The sequence below is a fragment of the Ranitomeya variabilis genome, chromosome 2 (genome assembly GCF_051348905.1).
Source record: "Ranitomeya variabilis isolate aRanVar5 chromosome 2, aRanVar5.hap1, whole genome shotgun sequence".
Classification (NCBI taxonomy): domain Eukaryota; kingdom Metazoa; phylum Chordata; class Amphibia; order Anura; family Dendrobatidae; genus Ranitomeya; species Ranitomeya variabilis.
In genome coordinates this window covers 39832554-39850848 of record NC_135233.1, presented here as the reverse complement: position 1 = coordinate 39850848, position 18295 = coordinate 39832554, and the positions used below count along the sequence as shown (strand labels likewise).

General features: G+C 42.7%; 1 protein-coding gene across 2 annotated transcripts; it reads left to right on the top strand.

The window, feature by feature from the left end:
- Positions 1 to 6342: 6342 nt before the first annotated feature.
- TATDN3 (TatD DNase domain containing 3) lies at positions 6343 to 16499 on the top strand. 2 transcript variants are annotated; one of them, XM_077282299.1, is made up of 10 exons: positions 6345 to 6507; positions 8223 to 8255; positions 9341 to 9414; positions 10916 to 10997; positions 11187 to 11249; positions 11912 to 12021; positions 12819 to 12874; positions 14206 to 14318; positions 14629 to 14709; positions 16259 to 16499. In XM_077282299.1, the coding sequence occupies exons 1-10, from the start codon at positions 6436 to 6438 to the stop codon at positions 16400 to 16402; spliced, it is 828 nt and encodes a 275-aa protein (XP_077138414.1). In that variant the 5' UTR covers positions 6345 to 6435; the 3' UTR covers positions 16403 to 16499. The 2 variants fall into 2 exon arrangements, with proteins under 2 accessions (XP_077138415.1, XP_077138414.1); XM_077282300.1 differs by lacking the exon at positions 8223 to 8255 and having other exon boundaries at positions 6343 to 6507.
- The last annotated feature ends 1796 nt before the right edge of the window (positions 16500 to 18295 follow it).

Sequence of the window (18295 nt, the reverse complement as noted above, 5' to 3'; positions counted from 1 at the left end):
GCAGGTCCCGGATCCAAGATGGCCGCGGCATCCGGGTCCTGCAGGGAGGGAGGTGGCTTACCGAGTGTCTGCTCAGTGCAGGCGCTGGTAAGCTTGCTGCACTCTAAGTGAGATCGCCGATTTGACAGAGTGCTGTGCACACTGTCAAATCACCGATCTGTAATGTCCCCCCCTGGGACAAAGTAAAAAAGTTAAAAAAACATGTCCACATGTGTAAAAAAAAAATAAAAAAAAAAATTCCTAAATAAATAAATAAAATAAAAAAATTATTCCCATAAATACATTTCTTTATCTAAATAAAAAAAAAATCAAACAATAAAAGTACACATATTTAGTATCGCCGCGTCCGTAACGACCCCACCTATAAAACTATATCACTAGTTAACCCCTTCAGTGAACACCGTAAAAAAAAAAAAAAAAAAACGAGGCAAAAAACAACGTTTTATTCTCATACCGCCAAACAAAAAGTGGAATAACACGCGATCAAAAAGACGGATATAAATAACCAAGGTACCGCTGAAAACGTCATCTTGTCCCGCAAAAAACGAGCCGCCATACACCATCATCAGCGAAAAAGTAAAAAAGTTATAGTCCTCAGAATAAAGCGATGCCAAAATAATTATTTTTTCTATAAATTAGCTTTTATCGTATAAAAGCGCCAAAACATAAAAAAAATTATATAAATGAGGTATCGCTGTAATCGTACTGACCCGAAGAAAAAAACTGCTTTATCAATTTTACCAAACGCGGAACGGTATAAACGCCTCCCCCAAAAGAAATTCATGAATAGCTGGTTTTTGGTCATTCTGCCTCACAAAAATCGGAATAAAAAGCGATCAAAAAAATCTCACATGCCCGAACATGTTACCAATAAAAACGTCAACTCGTCCCACAAAAAACAAGACCTCACATGACTCTGTGGACTCAAATATGGAAAAATTATAGCTCTCAAAATGTGGTAACGCAAAAAATATTTTTTGCAATAAAAAGCGTCTTTCAGTGTGTGACAGCTGCCAATCATAAAAATCTGCTAAATAATCCGCTATAAAAGTAAATCAAACCCCCCTTCATCACCCCCTTAGTTAGGGAAAAATTAAAAAAATTTAAAAAATTTATTTATTTCCATTTTCCCATTAGGGTTAGGGTTGGGGCTAGGGTTGGGGCTAAAGTTAGGGTTAGGGTTGGGGCTAAAGTTAGGGTTAGGGTTTGGATTAAATTTACGGTTGGGAATAGGGTTGGGATTAGTGTTAGGGGTGTGTCTGGGTTAGGGGTGTGGTTAGGGTTACCGTTGGGGTTAGGGTAAGGGGTGTGTCAGGGTTAGAGGTGTGGTTAGGGTTACCGTTGGGATTAGGGTAAGGGGTGTGTTTGGATTAGGGTTTCAGTTATAATTGGGGGTTTCCACTGTTTAGGCACATCAGGGGCTCTCCAAATGTGACATGGCGTCCGATTTCAATTCCAGCCAATTCTGCGTTGAAAAAGTAAATCAGTGCTTCTTCCCTTCCAAGCTCTCCCGTGCGCCCAAACAGGGGTTTACCCCAACATATGGGGTATCAGCGTACTCGGAACACTTTGGAGAACAACTTTTGGGGTCCAATTTCTCCTGTTACCCTTGGGAAAATACAAAACTAGGGGCTAAAAAATAATTTTTGTGGAAAAAATTTTTTTTTTTATTTGCATGGCTCTGCGTTATAAACTGTAGTGAAACACTTGGGGGTTCAAAGCTCTCACAACACATCTAGATGAGTTCCTTAGGGGGTCTACTTTCCAAAATGGTGTCACTTGTGGGGGGTTTCTACTGTTTAGGTACATTAGGGGCTCTGCAAACGCAATGTGACGCCTGCAGACCATTCCATCTAAGTCTGCATTCCAAATGGCGCTCCTTCCCTTCCGAGCCCTCCCATGCGTCCAAACGGTGGTTCCCCCCCACATATGGGGTATCAGCGTACTCAAGACAAATTGGACAACAACTTTTGGGGTCCAATTTCTCCTGTTACCATTGGGAAAATACAAAACTGGGGGCTAAAAAATAATTTTTTGGGGAAATTTTTTATTTTTTTTATCTTCACGGCTCTGCGTTATAAACTGTAGTGAAACACTTGGGGGTTCAAAGTTCTCACAACACAACTAGATAAGTTCCTTGGGGGGTCTAGTTTCCAATATTGGGTCACTTGTGGGGGGTTTCTACTGTTTAGGTACATTAGGGGCTCTGCAAATGCAATGTGACGCCTGCAGACCAATCCATCTAAGTCTGCATTGCAAATGATGATCCTTCCCTTCCGAGCTCTGTCATGCGCTCAAACGGTGGTTCCCCCCAGATATCAGGTATCAGCGTACTCAGGACAAATTGGACAACAATATATAGGGTCCAATTTCTCCTGTTAACCTTGGAAAAATACAAAACTGGGGGCTAAAAAATAATTTTTGTGGAAAAAAAATATTTTTTATTTGCACGGCTCTCCGTTATAAACTGTAGTGAAACACTTGGGGGTTCAAAGCTCTCACAACACATCTAGATGAGTTCCTTAGGGGGTCTACTTTCCAAAATGGTGTCACTTGTGGGGGGGTTTTACTGTTTAGGTACACTAGGGGCTCTGCAAACGCAATGTGACGCCTGCAGACCATTCCATCTAAGTCTGCATTCCAAATGGCGCTCCATCCCTTCCGAGCCCTCCCATGCGCCCAAACGGTGGTTCCCCCCCACATATGGGGTATCAGCGTACTCAGGACAAATTGGACAACAACTTTTGGGGTCCAATTTCTCCTGTTACCCTCGGGAAAATACTAAACTGAGGGCTAAAAAATAATTTTTGTGGGAAAAAATTTTTGTTTTATTTTTACGGCTCTGCATTACAACAACTTTTGGGGTCCAATTTCTTCTCTTACCCTTGGGAAAATAAAAAATTGGGGGCGAAAAGATCATTTTTGTGAAAAAATATGATTTTTTATTTTTACGGTTCTGCATTATAAACTTCTGTGAAGCACTTGGTGGGTCAAAGTGCTCACCACACATCTAGATAAGTTCCTTAGGGGGTCTACTTTCCAAAATGGTGTCACTTGTGGGGGGTTTCAAGGTTTAGGCACATCAGGGGCTCTCCAAACGCAACATGGCGTCCCATGTCAATTCCTGTCAATTTTGCAGTGAAAAGTCAAACGGCGCTCCTTCCCTTCCCGAGCTCTCCCATGCGCCCAAACAGTGGTTTACCCCCACATATGGGGTATCAGCGTACTCAGGACAAATTGCACAACAACTTTTGGGGGTCCAATTTCTTCTCTTACCCTTGGGAAAATAAAAAATTGGGGGCGAAAAGATCATTTTTGTGAAAAAATATGATTTTTTATTTTTACGGTTCTGCATTATAAACTTCTGTGAAGCACTTGGTAGGTCAAAGTGCTCACAACACATCTAGATAAGTTACTTAGAGGGTCTACTTTCCAAAATCGTGTCACTTGTGGGGGGATTCAATGTTTAGGCACATCAGTGGCTCTCCAAACGCAACATGGCGTCCCATCTCAATTCCAGTCAATTTTGCATTGAAAAGTCAAATGGCGCTCCTTCGCTTTCGAGCTCTGTCATGCGCCCAAACAGTGGTTTACCCCTACATATGGGGTATCGGCGTACTCAGGACAAATTGTTTAACATCTTTTGGGGTCCATTTTCTCCTGTTACCCTTGGTAAAATAAAACAAATTGGAGCTGAAGTAAATTTTGTGTGAAAAAAAGTTAAATGTTCATTTTTATTTAAACATTCCAAAAATTCCTGTGAAACACCTGAAGGGTTAATAAACTTTTTAAATGTGGTTTTGAGCACCTTGAGGGGTGCAGTTTTTAGAATGGTGTCACACTTGGGTATTTTCTATCATATAGACCCCTCAAAATGACTTCAAATGAGATGTGGTCCCTAAAAAAAAATGGTGTTGTAAAAATGAGAAATTGCTGGTCAACTTTTAACCCTTATAACTCCCTAACAAAAAAAAATTTTGGTTCCAAAATGGTGCTGATGTAAAGTAGACATGTGGGAAATGTTACTTATTAAGTATTTTGTGTGACATATCACTGTGATTTAATTGCATAAAAATTCAAATTTGGAAAATTGCGAAATTTTCAAAATTTTCGCCAAATTTCCATTTTTTTCACAAATAAACGCAGGTAATATCAAAGAAATTTTACCACTATCATGAAGTACAATATGTCGCGAGAAAACAATGTCAGAATCACCAGGATCCGTTGAAGCTTTCCAGAGTTATAACCTCATAAAGGGACAGTGGTCAGAATTGTAAAAATTGGCCCGGTCCATAACGTGCAAACCACCCTTGGGGGTGAAGGGGTTAATATGCAACTATAATGGCTCCCGCTTATGAGAAGGATTTCTACAAGATTCTGGAGGTGCTTGTAGGAATTTTTGTCCCTTCATCCAAAAGCACATTTGTGAGGTCAGACCCTGATGTTGGAGAGAGGCCGGGCTCATAATCTCCAACCTATTTGTTGGATGGGCTGAGGTCGGCCGCTCACGTTCCCTCCTCCGTGTCTGTATGGACCCTGTGCACTGGGTACAGTCATGGGGAACAGAAAAGAGTCTTCCCCCAGCTGTTCCCACAAAGATGGAAGCTACAATTGTCCACAATGTCTTGTGCTGGAGCATTAAGATTTCCCTTCACTGGAACTGAGGAGCAGAGGGCGCCCCCTGATAACAGCCCATAACATTATCCTCCTCCATCATCTGTACAATGCAGTCAGGGGGCAACGTCCTCCTGGAGTCACGAAACCCAGACTTGTCTATCAGATGCCAGATACAGAAGTGTGATCCATCACTGCACAGAACACGTCTCCTCCAGAGTCCAGTGTTGTCTCCTTTACATCACTCCATCCGACGCTCGGCATTGTGCTTGGTGATGTGAGGCTGTATTCAGCTGCTCGGCCATGAAGCTCCAGGCGGGGGCGCAGTGTTTGTGCTGATGTTATACCAGACGAGGTCTGGACTCTACACTAAGGCTATGTCTCCACGTTAAGGCTACGCGGCGTTATCGCCGGAGCGGCGAAGCCGCTCGGCGCTAAGCCCCGCCCCCTTAATGGGACGCGATGATGCCGGATGTGTACAGTACACATCCGGGATCATCGCACCCCTCGCCATAGGGCCCTGTGATATGCCTTGCGGGGACGCTGCGTCCCCGCAAGGTGTACGGACATGCTGCGTTCTGAAAAGACGCGCAGCATGTCCGGAGTCGCAGGGCCTCCGCGTGCGGGTTTCCACGCATAGTGGAGACGGGATTTCATAAAATCCCCTCCACTATGCTGGAACATCTGAACGCTGCTTGTTTGACGCTGCAGCGTCAAACAAGCAGCGTTTACGTACCGTGGAAACATACCCTTAGGGTATGTGTCCACGTTCAGGATTGCATCAGGATTTGGTCAGGATTTTCCATCAGTGTTTGTAAGTCAAAACCAGGAGTGGAACAATTAGAGGAAAAGTATAATAGAAACATATGCTCCACTTCTGCATTTATCACCCACTCCTGGTTTTGGCTACAAAACCTGATGAAAAATCCTGACCAAATCCTGATGCAATCCTGAACGTGGACACATACCCTTGTGGGGTCAGCCGAACACGAGACTTTTCTGCTCCTCAGCACTCAGGGACCCCACTCGGTAACGTTATGGGGTCTCCTCTTTGTGGCTGAGTTGCGGTTCCTTCCACTTCTCAATAATATCACTCACAGGTGACGAAGAAATGTCATGACTGCGCTGGCGTCAGTGAGCTCTGCACCACCGGCCATTCCGTCAGCTAATAGCAGGGGACGCAGCACTCAGTGAAGGAGCGACGCCGCTCCGTGAAGTGTTTATATTCATTTTATTACAGACTTTGACATTTGGTTTCCAATAGTGCACAATCCCTTTAGGCCATGTGCACATGTTGCGGTTTTTACTGCGGATCCGCAGCAGTTTTCCATGCTGTGTACAGTACCATATAAACCTATGGAAAATAAAAACCGCTGTGCACATGCTGCGGAAAAAAACGCTCGGAAACGCAGCGGTTTATTTTCCGCAGCATGTCAATTCTTTGTGCGGATTTCGCAGCGGTTTTACACCTGCTCCATAATAGAAAACCGCAGGTGTTAAACTGCAGTACAATCCGCATAAAAACCGCAGTAAATCCGCGATAACTCCGCAGGAAAAAAGCAGTGTTTTTGCCCTGCGGATCTACAAAATCAGTGCGGAAAATTCCGCACGCCATTCCGCAGCGTCTGCACATTGCCTTAAGGGGGCACTGTGGATTGATGGAGGCGGAAAGAAAAAAAAAATGTTTTGTGACTTTTCACTCTCTTGCCACATCTGCATCATCAGGAATTGGCTAAAGTACAATGAGACGTTACACCCAGGCAGATACACTCCGCCTCTAGTCCCGGCCCCCTGTGTGAGTGACTGAAGGCAGCGGCCGCCATGTTGGGTGCGGGTCTGGCGGGTCGCTATGTGGACTGTCACTGCCATATGACGGCTGAGGAGTTCTCCCAGGTAATACTCACCGAGGTGCAGTTATATGTCCTCCTCACTGGTCTGTAGACCGCACTGATAACTCCCGGACTCCAGCGGCGGCCATTTTGTTGTAGACCAGCGCTGGAGACATCCTGTCCCGGGCCTCTAGTGATGGGTGTGGCTTCCCCTCATACTTTCCTTCCTATGGTGATGTATTACATGACATGTTAGGAGACATTACATGGAGTGCTGCACTGTGCTCTTCTCTGCTTCACTAGTAACCCCTCATGACATGTGGACCAATAAAGCGGCGCTGTCCAGGACCCCTGGAAGGGCAGAGGTCTGGTACAGAGCCAGTACTGACAGTGGAGGACAGACACTGCTTATGGGGGGGCTCTTATTATAAGAACACTGCTCACACTATGAGGAATGCTGGTTATAGATCCTAAAATCTACAAAAAAGGCGCTTACGCCGCGCACCAAAGCCTCTATCGTGTAGAAACACTTTGCTGTTCACTTGTTCAATAATTTTTAGTGGCTTTAATCACTTTTCCTGGTTGAAAAATGGCTAGCACTCGGCATTTGCTTGAAATGATAGAAAAAAAACCTTCCAAATCGGGCACCGTCCAATCACAAGGCTGCAAAAAAAAACAAACAACTTTTGGAAACAAAAAAAATTCTCCAACTTTTTTCAATACGTTTCCATTAGAAGGATGGTAATTTTTTTGATATGTTAAAAAAAAGCTCAGAGTGAACAGAGCCTTATAGAGAGGTGAACCAGGAGAGCCGGTCAGGGGCTGATACACAAGCGGTGGGTGGCGGACTTATCGCAAAGACCCCAAATGTCAGCTTGTCAGGTGATTAATGCTGCCCAGACCGTGGGGAACATGAATCAGAGCGACTGCACCGGGTATAGGCTGTAACAAGCGATCAGTCACATCTATCCTATAATGGCGCTAATAAAAACATTATGTCATGCTCCGCAAAAAATCAGCCGTCACACAGATTCACCGGCCGAAAAATAAAAATGTTGCGGGTCTAAAAAAAAAATGGCGACACAACCCCCAAAAATGTTTTTGCAAGCTTCAGATTTTTTTCTTTCAGTACTAAAATAATGAAAAAAAACTGGACATGTTGGGTGTCGCCATAATCGTATCGATGAGGAGAATCATATTGCAAAATCATTGTTACCGCAAAATATACAGCGTAAGAACAATTCCCAAAAAAGCAATGTCAGAATTTCTTTCACAATTTCACCATGCTTGGATTTTTTTTTCAAAATTTCCAGTACACCATGTGGTAAAATAAATGGTGCCATATAAAAGTACAACTCATCCGGCAAAAAAAAAACAAGCCCTCATATGTCTATGTGGACAGAAAAATAAAAGCGTTATGGCTCGGGGAGGAAAAATTGGAATTGCAAAAGCGGAAATTGGTTGCAACGTGAAAGGGTTAAAGTCAGGAATTCCGCCATGCAGTGCACTTACCGTATACCATGAATCAATTCCCATGAGGCTTCTTTTTTACAAATGTATTTCCTAGGGAAGAGGTCTGTATCTCATCAGGAAATAAAAGAAAAAAGCCAACAAATACTTCTCACTGTGATCCATTGTCTCCTCTCCTGTCATCCCTATTCACAATTCACATGGTTCTTTGAAGCCAGAAAATGGTGAAATAAACTGAAGACTTGAGTTCCTGCTGTGCGGGTTCTCAGTGAGAACGATCTTGGTAACACAAATATCTTGCTTTTACAGGATATAGTGGAAATTCTGGAAAGATCAAGAAATGTAGGTAGAGCATATTATTATTATTAACTTATTAGTATTATTATTATTTGTAATATTATTATTTTATTATTTATTTTATTTCCTTATTTTATTATTATTTGTATTATTATTTTATTATTATCTTATTATTATTATTTATTTTTTTATTATTATTTGGGGGGTATTCCAGTTTGAAGCACTAAGGGGGAATTAATTGCATATTTCTCTCGAGTTTTCTGGAAAATTTTGATTCAATGTACAGTTAGAGAAAAAAAATTGTGACTCTTTACATCAGTCCCGTCACGACAGATTCACTATAATTTATGGCAAACAGTGACATAAGTTATAGGCAAAATGTACTCTTACTCATAGCTAGAGTCAACTCCTGATTTCAGTGCATGGACATCCTGAAAGATGCACCAGATTCATTAAAGGGCATCTGTCAGCAGATTTTTGATTTGTAATCTGAGAGAAGCATGATGTGGAGGCTGAGACCCTGATTCCAGCGATGTGTCACTTACAAGGCTTTGTGTTGCTGTTGCAATAAAATCAGTGTTTTATGAGCAGGAGATTATCACTACAGGACTAGGTGTCCAACCACGCCCCCAGCACTGATTGGCCACTTTCTGTTAATATACAGTGCAGACAGAAAGCGGCCAATCAGTGATGTGGGCGGGGTTATACAGGGCTCAGAATTCCGAGCTCTGCTAGAATTGCAGCAGAGAAAACTGTGATTGTATCAAAATGACAGCATGCAGACCAGCAAGTGATACATCACTGGAATCAGGGTCTCAGCCCCTACATTATGCTGCTCTCAGATGGGGAAGCAAAAATCTGCAGACAGATTCCCTTTAAGAATGCTGCAGACCTTTAATCAAGACTTAGGAAAAAAAGTCAATGAATTTCTCCAAAGAATATAGGTTTCCTTCCATTGGGTCAGAGCACAACGAGAAAATGGCGAGGAATTGATAAATTAAACTGAAAAATGATATACGGTACCTCCTGAAATATACAAAAAAAAAAAATCACATTTATTTACTTAATTATAGAAACCCCCTCTAAATGCCTAAACCCATTGTATTTTACGGCATTGCTGTATTTTCCAGGGAGGAGTTCGGGCGCTCGTATCGGTTACAGAACACGCGGGAGAGTTGGAAAGTCTCCTACATCTATCAGAGAGGTTTGTTTCTAATATTAGGAAGTAAAACTTTATATTTTATAATGTTCACCGTCTTCATAGATGGATAGTGTCGGACAGGGCTTATAAAAACAAACACTTTTTCAATTTACCGCTTATTAAAATTTGCAGCCTTTTTTGAGATATGAACGCATTTCTTTTGTTTACAGAATGTTGCCTAGGAGACCGACCACTGCTTACTGTCTGGCTTGTAAACTCTGTACTAAAGCTAGCCAGGATTATGAAGTAACAGTGCGCTCCTGTGATCCTGACCGGTATCAAAATAGCACTTACAAGATCAAGAGACAACAGCTTGTAAGCGCTGCGCATGTTCTGCTGTCTAGCATCGATGTGGTTGGGGGTCTCCAAGGCATCGAGCTGTAAACAAAAGAAACGCGGTCATATCTCAAGCACGGCTGGAAATTTTAATAAGCCATTACTTGCACTAATATCCATTTGTAAAGATAGGGAAAAAAAACCTTTAAAGGGATTGTTCGCTACTTGGAAAACCCCTTCTTAAATGTCCGAGCCCCCCCGAGTAAAACAAGAAAAGCTTATACCTCTCGCATTGGCCCCTCTATCAATACTTGAGTGATATTGTTATGTCACGTCAACGCTGCAGCCAATCAGTCACTAATGGGCTGCAGTTCTACTTTGGGTCAATCTCGCATGTCCAAGGGAAGTGTGAGAATTGCAGCCCATTGGCGACTGATTGGCTGCAGCGTTCACGTGACCTAACAATGTCATTGGAGCTCTGGCAGAGTAGGGAACATGCCCCAATACTGGTCTCAGCTGCTACAATTGTATCTGGGGGAGACAAACTCCAGTGATTAAACAATTTGCGATGGAGACTGATACATTTTCCTTCAGTGATACATTGTAGCTGCTGATATACATAGACTAGAGTTCATACTAGGTTCAGTATTTGCACCTGTTGTTTTGTTCGTAAAATACGCGCATTTTTGCAGCTTTTTATGTGTTTTTACTCGCATTTCTTTCCCATTTATTAGAATTGGTGAAAAATGCTGAAAAAATTAACATTCTCCAAATGTGAAAAAACACTTTGAGTACGTGCACTTGTTGCGTTTTTGCAACACACCAAAAGCATGCTGCTTAAAAGAGGGGCGTTTTTATGCGTTTTTTTTCCCATCATTCACTTGAATGGGTGAAAAACGTTGCGAAAATGCAGAACGAATTGACACGCTGCTGTTCTGCAGCAGAATGTGCATGAGATTTCAGAAATGTTTGAACCAGCCCTTAAAGGGATATTCTTATCTCCTACGTATAACTATATGACAGATGTGGCACCCTATCTCTGTACTGAGCCGCTGTCAGTAAGGGATCATGCAGACGTCCAAGCACAGACCACAATGCACAGAGTGGCCAACCTGAGCGTGACAATGTCGTATAATTCTATCGGGCTGCCCCCCCATTTAGTAACACATTTATGACGTATCCAGTGGCACATAAATGTATGTATTTAGGCATTGTGCCTGTTTTCCAGGTATCCCAGTTATGTGATGCCGTGTTTTGGCGTGCACCCTATCCAGAGTACAGCAGACGGGTATCGCAGTGCGACATTGCAGGTAATCACACCCTGATTTTGTATCTCTGTATCGAGCCGTGCGCTGGAAAGCAGTTTTGCAGTTATCACGATTTTGCAATTTGATTGCACAGTGTGAATACATCTATATAGACGATCTTACGTTGTATGTTTGTTTACTCTGTATTCTAATACTTAGAATATACCTTTCATTTTCGTCTTTTCATTGCAGGATCTGGAGCCTGCTCTTGAACAGTTTGAAAAGTACAAGGATCACCTTGTCGGCATCGGAGAAGTAAGGGTTAAATCACTCACTTTTGCCCATTCAGTTGATTATATATATATATATGAAGGTTGTTTTGAGATAATCAGTTGCACTCACATTTATAAAATCCTACTATTGCCCGCATCACTGATTTACATGCAAGGGATTTCACGCTGTCATTAGCCGCCACCAGGGGGAGCTCAATAGATACAGATTTGAGTCCTTCAAAAGCTGTATACATTTCTATACAGTGAGCTCCCCCTAGTGGTGGCTGCTTGTAACTAAATTTTTTTTATTATTTATCAAGGCAAAAAGACAAAACTTTCCAATATAATATGATATATTTATTAAAATTCTAGTAAAGATGGACATTTCCTTTAAGAAAGGTATAGTATATTCAGCAGGAAGTTGGGTCCATTCTGAGTTTTATTATATCAATGTACACCCGACATATCATAGGAAGTAAGTGCTAAGACCTCATCTGTTTTCTAAAGAGCTGGCATCACTACAGATCAGAGTCAGCAGAAGATATATAGGTAAACTGATTAGGAGAGCACCACAGCCCCCTCATTCCAGCCTGAAATGGGGGGGGGGGGGCTTAGTGTCCACAAATATCAAATAATAGGAAAATAGGCACATTTATTTACTCTCTGTGTCACTAACAAATTTCCGGACTTTTTCCTTCTGTACAGATTGGGCTGGACTTCACCCCCTGGCTCACTCCCACCTCTAAGGAGCGAGAAGAGCAGCTGAAGGTTTTTCAGATACAACTGGACATTGCGAAACGATTGGACCTACCAGTGTCAGTATACGGCAGGGCCAGTACTAATAATTTGCCTTTTTACAGCGTTTCTTTCCCCTACTCAGATATTTATGGCATATCCACAACATAAATGCAGGCGCCACCTATGGGACCACCGCTTATCTCCAGATCGGGGGTCCTGAGCCCTGTCAAGCGTACCCAACCCTGAAAGTTGTCCCTCTCAATTCACTTCTATAGGAGTTACAAAAACAGCTATCCAAGTGTGCTAGGCTGCTTCTGTGACCCCCGTAGAGGTAAATGAAGATCTGCATTATCTCTGCGTAAGGTCACTTAAAGGAGACCGGTTAACAGTTTTTGCCCCTCTTCTATTCCAACAGCTCCCCTGAGTGTTTTGTGTATTTTTTTATGTTGTTCTTATAGCCTCCATAAGGTTCCAGAGATGTGGGCCTTTTTTATTTAGTGCTAATTTTTATGGTCTTTAGAAGGGGGCGTGTTTCACAGGGTAATTATGCAGAGCAACCTAAAGACACGCCCCAGAGGATCCTATGAACCACACCCCCATGTTAAAGATCAGCAAACGTAGCAATAAACAAAAAGGCCCATATCTCTGGAACCATAAAGCGGATTTAAAAAGAAAAAAAAAGAACATTTGTGTAGCATTTATTCCAAAATAAAGGGGATAAGCCACCTCACGTCTTATAGATGGCATTCTACAGGGGCCTTTTCCTCAATCGTCTGAACGCCAGGGAATCTGGCATTTAGGAAGGTGTTGAACGCAAAGAACATTGCCATCAATTTCTCAAAGTATAGGTATATATATATTTTTTTTTTTACAGAAATGTCCACTCTCGATCCGCAGGAAGGCAAACTATAAGTTTTCTTAAAGAACAAGGTAGGAACATAGCAAAAAACAATTGAATTCCAATATTGAATTAGACGAGATATCTAGATTCCTCTTTAGTGATTGGCGAACCCGAATGGTGAAGTTCAGGGTCTATACCGAGCACCTCGTGTCTGTTCACGGACCCCGAACTCTGACTTCTTCCTAAAGTCCATGCTACTGTTACAGCAAAATACACACCCAAGGTAACCTTAGTTCACAGCCTGCAGGTGTTCCAGCAGCTTGAAACTCCAGTAACCTTAAAATGTCACTCAAATTTTCCCATGAGGTTTCCGAGCCTCGCAGCTGCCAGAAGACCCGGAGGCTACGAACTCTGTTACCTGAACTCACAGCCACCGGGTCTAACGGTAGCTGGAGTGCTGGACTAATGAATGTTGGAATGCCAAGTGCCGGACTCGCGGCCGTCCATCAATCCGGCATTGGCACTTGCAAAGCTAGAGAAACAACTACTATGAAGTCAGGTGACCTTACTGTTCTTGTTAATAAATAAAAAAAAAAAAATGAAAAAAAAGGTGTGGGGTCCCCCATCATTTTCATAACCAGCTGAGGGAAAGCCAATAGCCGAGAGCTGATGTTAATGTTCTAGGAACGGGCCAATATTCATAAAGGTTCCCAGGCTATTAATATTAGCTCATAGCTGTTTGGTTAACCTTTACTTGTTATTATAGCGGAGACCCCCCAAAAATATTGTCCGCCCTATATTTAATAACCAGCAGAGGCTAAACAGACAGCTGGGGGCTGATATTAATAGCCTAGGAAAGGGCCATGGATATTGGCACCCTCACAGACTAAGGACATCAGCTTTCCATAAGATGCGCCAATTCTGGAGCTTGGCAACCCTCTTCCCACTTGCCCTAGTGCGGTGGCAAGTGGGGTAATAATTATGGGGTTGATGTCTGATTTGTATTGTCAGCTGTCATCAAGCCCATGGGTTAGTAATGGACAGGCATCTATAAGACGCCCCCATTACTAACCCCATAGTGAAAATGAAGTACAGACACACACAGAAAAAAAAGTCCTTTAATTGAAATGAATACTCCCAACCCTCTTTTATCCATTCATGACACAGATGTCAGCATGGGAGACGCTGGATATTCGGGTTCCCCCATTCGAATGGGGTTCGGGTACCGTTCCGGAAACACATTCATGAATGGTGCTGGTCCATAAGGTGTAATGTTCTTAATAGCGGACATTTTAAGAAGGGGCTGGCCAGTAGTGGACTACCCCTTTAAACTTCTGCTTTATATATTTCCTGCATTTTCATTTTGGTTTCCTTATCTAGAAGTTGAACTTGGCGTTTGGTGCTGATTGTTGATTTCTAGGTGCTGAGAAAGTATTACTGCACAATTTTGCTGGTCGCCCCTCCGTTGCGTTGGAAGGAGTGCAGGCGGGATACTTCTTCTCCTTTCCCCCTGCAGTTGCAAATAATGATCAGGTAAGTCAAATTATTCCAGATTGATTAAAGGGGGTCTCCAAGATCCGAAGAAATTGGTTCAGGGATGGTGAGGCAGGATGCTATAATAGGAGTCCATAATTACTGATGATCTTGTTTATGATCTGTATTTCAGTTTTGTATTTTCTACCGAAAACTGGGGTAGATCCTAAAAGTTTTCCTACTTTGGGCTGGGATCTCCTCTTGGTTTTGGCTGTGTGAATACGTTTTCAGACACCTTTGTGATGTGTAAGGTTCTGTTATTATTTTATTATAATGAATTGATTTTATTCTGAATTTGCACAAATTCCAGAGAGAGAAGCTGATAAGACGGATCCCAATGGAGAACATCTGCCTGGAGACCGATTCACCAGCTCTCGGACCAGACAGACAGGTACTGTCATGGGGTTACCATGACAATGTGGTCATGGCCATGTTGGAAATCCCTGTGCTCACAGCTGAGCTCAGTTAGCCACTCCTTTCCCCTTTATAATCTGGCCTCTGGTACAAATCCTTGTCAGAGCTAGCATTTGCTGCATGGCTAATGGTGGGAGAGGAGCATATATGAGGAGAGTTGGAGGAGTTATCTGTGACTGTTGCTTGGTTTGTATGTTTGGTAATTCCCTATCCTCCTCTATTTTGGTTTATTCCCCTACCTGAATGCCCCGGTGCATTCCTCTGTTATATGTGAGTGAAAAGTTTGTTTGTCTGGAGTTTTCTGTTAACCCTTTTTTGTGCACATTAGCGCCCCTTCTTCCCTGGATGGGAGAAGAGAACAGACAGAGGGCTAACTCATTAGATAAGGCAAGGGTAGAGGCCCCGGCATCTTCACCTTCAGAAGTAACCCAGGAAATAGGGCAAGCTAGGGCGCCCCCTTGTGTTAGGGACAGGGAAGGAGCCCCTGGTTCCAGGTCACCCGACAGCTGTGTTGTGACAGGTATGAAGAAGACAGTGGCTGCTGTGTATGTAGATGCAGAAGTGACACTACAGAGCGGAGGATACATTGACCATGAGTGGAGGTATAGAGGATGTATATGTGACAGGCAATGGGAGGAAATCTTAATTTTTCCCTGGACGTCTTGGAGTATTATATGGTACCAGGAGAAATTAGAATAGTACCATTATATTCAGGGATTTCTACTTGACCAGTTCTCTCACACATAAGACTCACTTAAAGTGTCTGATTTCTGCCTCCGGTCAGCTATACACCAGTAGATTGATGCTCGTTTAATTCTTTCATAATCCGGCCATTTTTCTTTTTTTTTTTCTTTCCCTACTTCCAAAAGCCATAACTTTATTTTTCCATTGATGTCGCCATTTAAGGGCTTTTGGGGGAGGGGGGCTGGGGCGGGAGGGGACGAGTTGTAGTTTTGAATGACACCATGAATTTAACTATATAATGTACCGAAAACAGGAAAAAAAATTCTAAGTTTCCGCAGTTCCACTATTATTTATTTATTTTTATTATTTGTTTTTAAGGCGTTTATTGGTGACGTAAAAAAAAAAGTGGTAACAGAATTCTCCAAGTCAGAATGATTGCAGCAAAACCAACGTATTGTAACATTTTCTTTATTATTCAAGTCGCTAATAATAATAATAATTTTGGTTGTAATATACTGAAAAAAATGGTGAAAAAAAACCATCGCAATTCCACCATTGATTTTTGGGGATTGTGTTTTTATGGCGTTCATTGACCTAATGATTCTCCAGGTCAGTAGGATAACAGTGATACCCAATGTATTTATTTTTTATTTATTTTTTTTAGTTGCTACAAAATCGATAAATTAAAGAAAAAAAATTGTGTCTTCATTTTCTCGGTCCTGAAACTTTTTTATTTTTCTGTAAATGGAGCTTGTTTGATTTCGTTCTTTTAATTGCTCGTTTGTCAATTATTATGAGCCGTTAGTGATACATTTATTCTTAATGCCATCATGCTCTTTTAGGAAAGGAATACACCATCCAACATCTTCATCCCCTGCGAATACATTGCTCGCGTGAAGGGCCTGTCATCCGACACAGTCTGCGAGGCGACTGCACATAATGCCTTCCGGCTTTTCCCAAAGATTCATTTCAAGCTGAATGAATGATATGTATAAGGGCGCAATCAGACGGACGTAAAAATCGGAACGAGATTATAACATTGTGTATGGACTGGCTGGCGGCTCTCATCACCCGAGACTGACAGCTTCATGTATTTCTATGCAGCTCTCACACTTGGGTCAGGAGAGCCACCGGCCAGACCAAGCAATACGTTCCAATCCAGTTCCAATTTATACAGCCGCCTGACTTTTCCAGGAACATAACAGGCCACCAATATCAGAGTGTTTGGGATCTGACTCTGACGATCAGCTGATCGAGGAGGCCGCGTTAAAGTCATTGTTTTCTTGACACAGCGCCATTTATTCTGTAGTGGCTGTGTCTGGTATTTCAACTCTGAGCTGCAATCAGCTCATCGGTGGTGTTCCGGCTATCGGACCCCCACCAATCTGATATTGATTAGCTATTATTTTTTTTTTTAAAAAGTGTTTTTGGTTATTTATGTCTATGATTATGTGTGATACCATTAAATTAATCGAAAGGACGTCAGTGTGAGCTGTGTAATGTCAGGTTCTGTGATCTGTTTTTTTTAAATAAATTTATTTGACACTTATATTATCTATTTTATTTGTCTCTATCTATTTTGGGTTTATACCTTCAATATTTCAATAATAGTGATGAGCGAATGTGCTCGGATAAGGTGTTATCTAAGCATGCTTGAGTGTCTTCGGCCTGATTGAATAATATATTCAAGTCCGCATGGCTGCATGTCTCGTGGCTGTTCGACAGCTGCAACACATGCGGGGACTGGCTAACAATCAGGAAATCCCTGTCGAACAGCCGCGAGATATGAGCCACCTACTCAGGTGCCATCTGTAGAACACGGCTGGCACATGCACTGTACAGACTATGCTCAGGTGCTGAGCCCGCTCCATGTAGCGATGGTGCACTCCCACAGTAGGGTGAACATCACCATGGGGGCACATGGTCAATACTGACATTTAGGATTGCTATGCCCTATAGGTGGCACTAGAGAGCCGGGTCTCTGCCTCTTTGAAGAGTCTCTTAGCATAGCCTTTTCCATATTTCCCCAGCAGAGGTTTCGTGTAGGCCCATATATTTCCGTGGGTGCCATACACCGATATGCACAGCACAGATCTGTGCGCCGTCCTCCACCTGGGGCCTTTTTGTCGTCCTGATTTCCTCTTGTTGTGACTTTGGCGTCTACTGAGAAAACAAACATCTCGATGTTCCCATCTGCCGTCCTTGTTGTGATAACCTTCACCGGAATATTTGGAGCTTTTCATTCTTAATGTGACTCTGAAAGTTTCTCTCTGATCGCGGCGTTAACAGCGGGAGCAGGAAAAATCCAAGAACGAGCCGCCTGAAGGCTTCCCAAGTAAAACAGGTGGAAATAGATGTGTAGGGAGAGAATTATTCTGCAAAGATGCGATTTTTGTCTGCGAATTACAACTTGCAAACTTTCCACCGCTAACTGTCCATGTGATATTTAAAGGGGAAGTCCACCCTGAAATTATCGGAATAATGTGTTGGTATGTTAATGGATTTCTGGCTGAGATTCATTCAGGGTCTAGCTAACAAATAAAGTAGCACTCTGTAACGCTATAGCATGTGAGACAAAGTCACTGGTAAAGTACTGGAGGGGAGATATGTGTCACTACACTTAATGGCGTCAGTGATATAAAGCCAGTGTTGTGAGGCTTAAGTTAGAGTTGCATAAATGGGCTTGTTTATGTGGACAGAGTGGGTGGGAGGGTGTCCACCTTATCTCCACCTGCAGAGCCGGCACCACCGTGTGCTGGCAGGACCTGTGTGATGTCACAGTGATGTGATCGGTCACATGGTCTGGGGCTTAAGTAGCTGACCTCCATAGGCAGCAGTGCTGAGAGTCTGGAGAGGAAGGACTCCAGGAAAGTGTTTGT

Coding starts and splice junctions, on each gene's coding strand:
- TATDN3 (XM_077282299.1), top strand. CDS start 6,436: ATGTTGGGTGCGGGTCTGGCGGGTCGCTATGTGGACTGTCACTGCCAT. Junction 6,508..8,222: donor CGGCTGAGGAGTTCTCCCAG/GTAATACTCACC, acceptor TTGCTTTTACAG/GATATAGTGGAAATTCTGGA. Junction 12,022..12,818: donor AAACGATTGGACCTACCAGT/GTCAGTATACGG, acceptor TTTTTTTTACAG/AAATGTCCACTCTCGATCCG.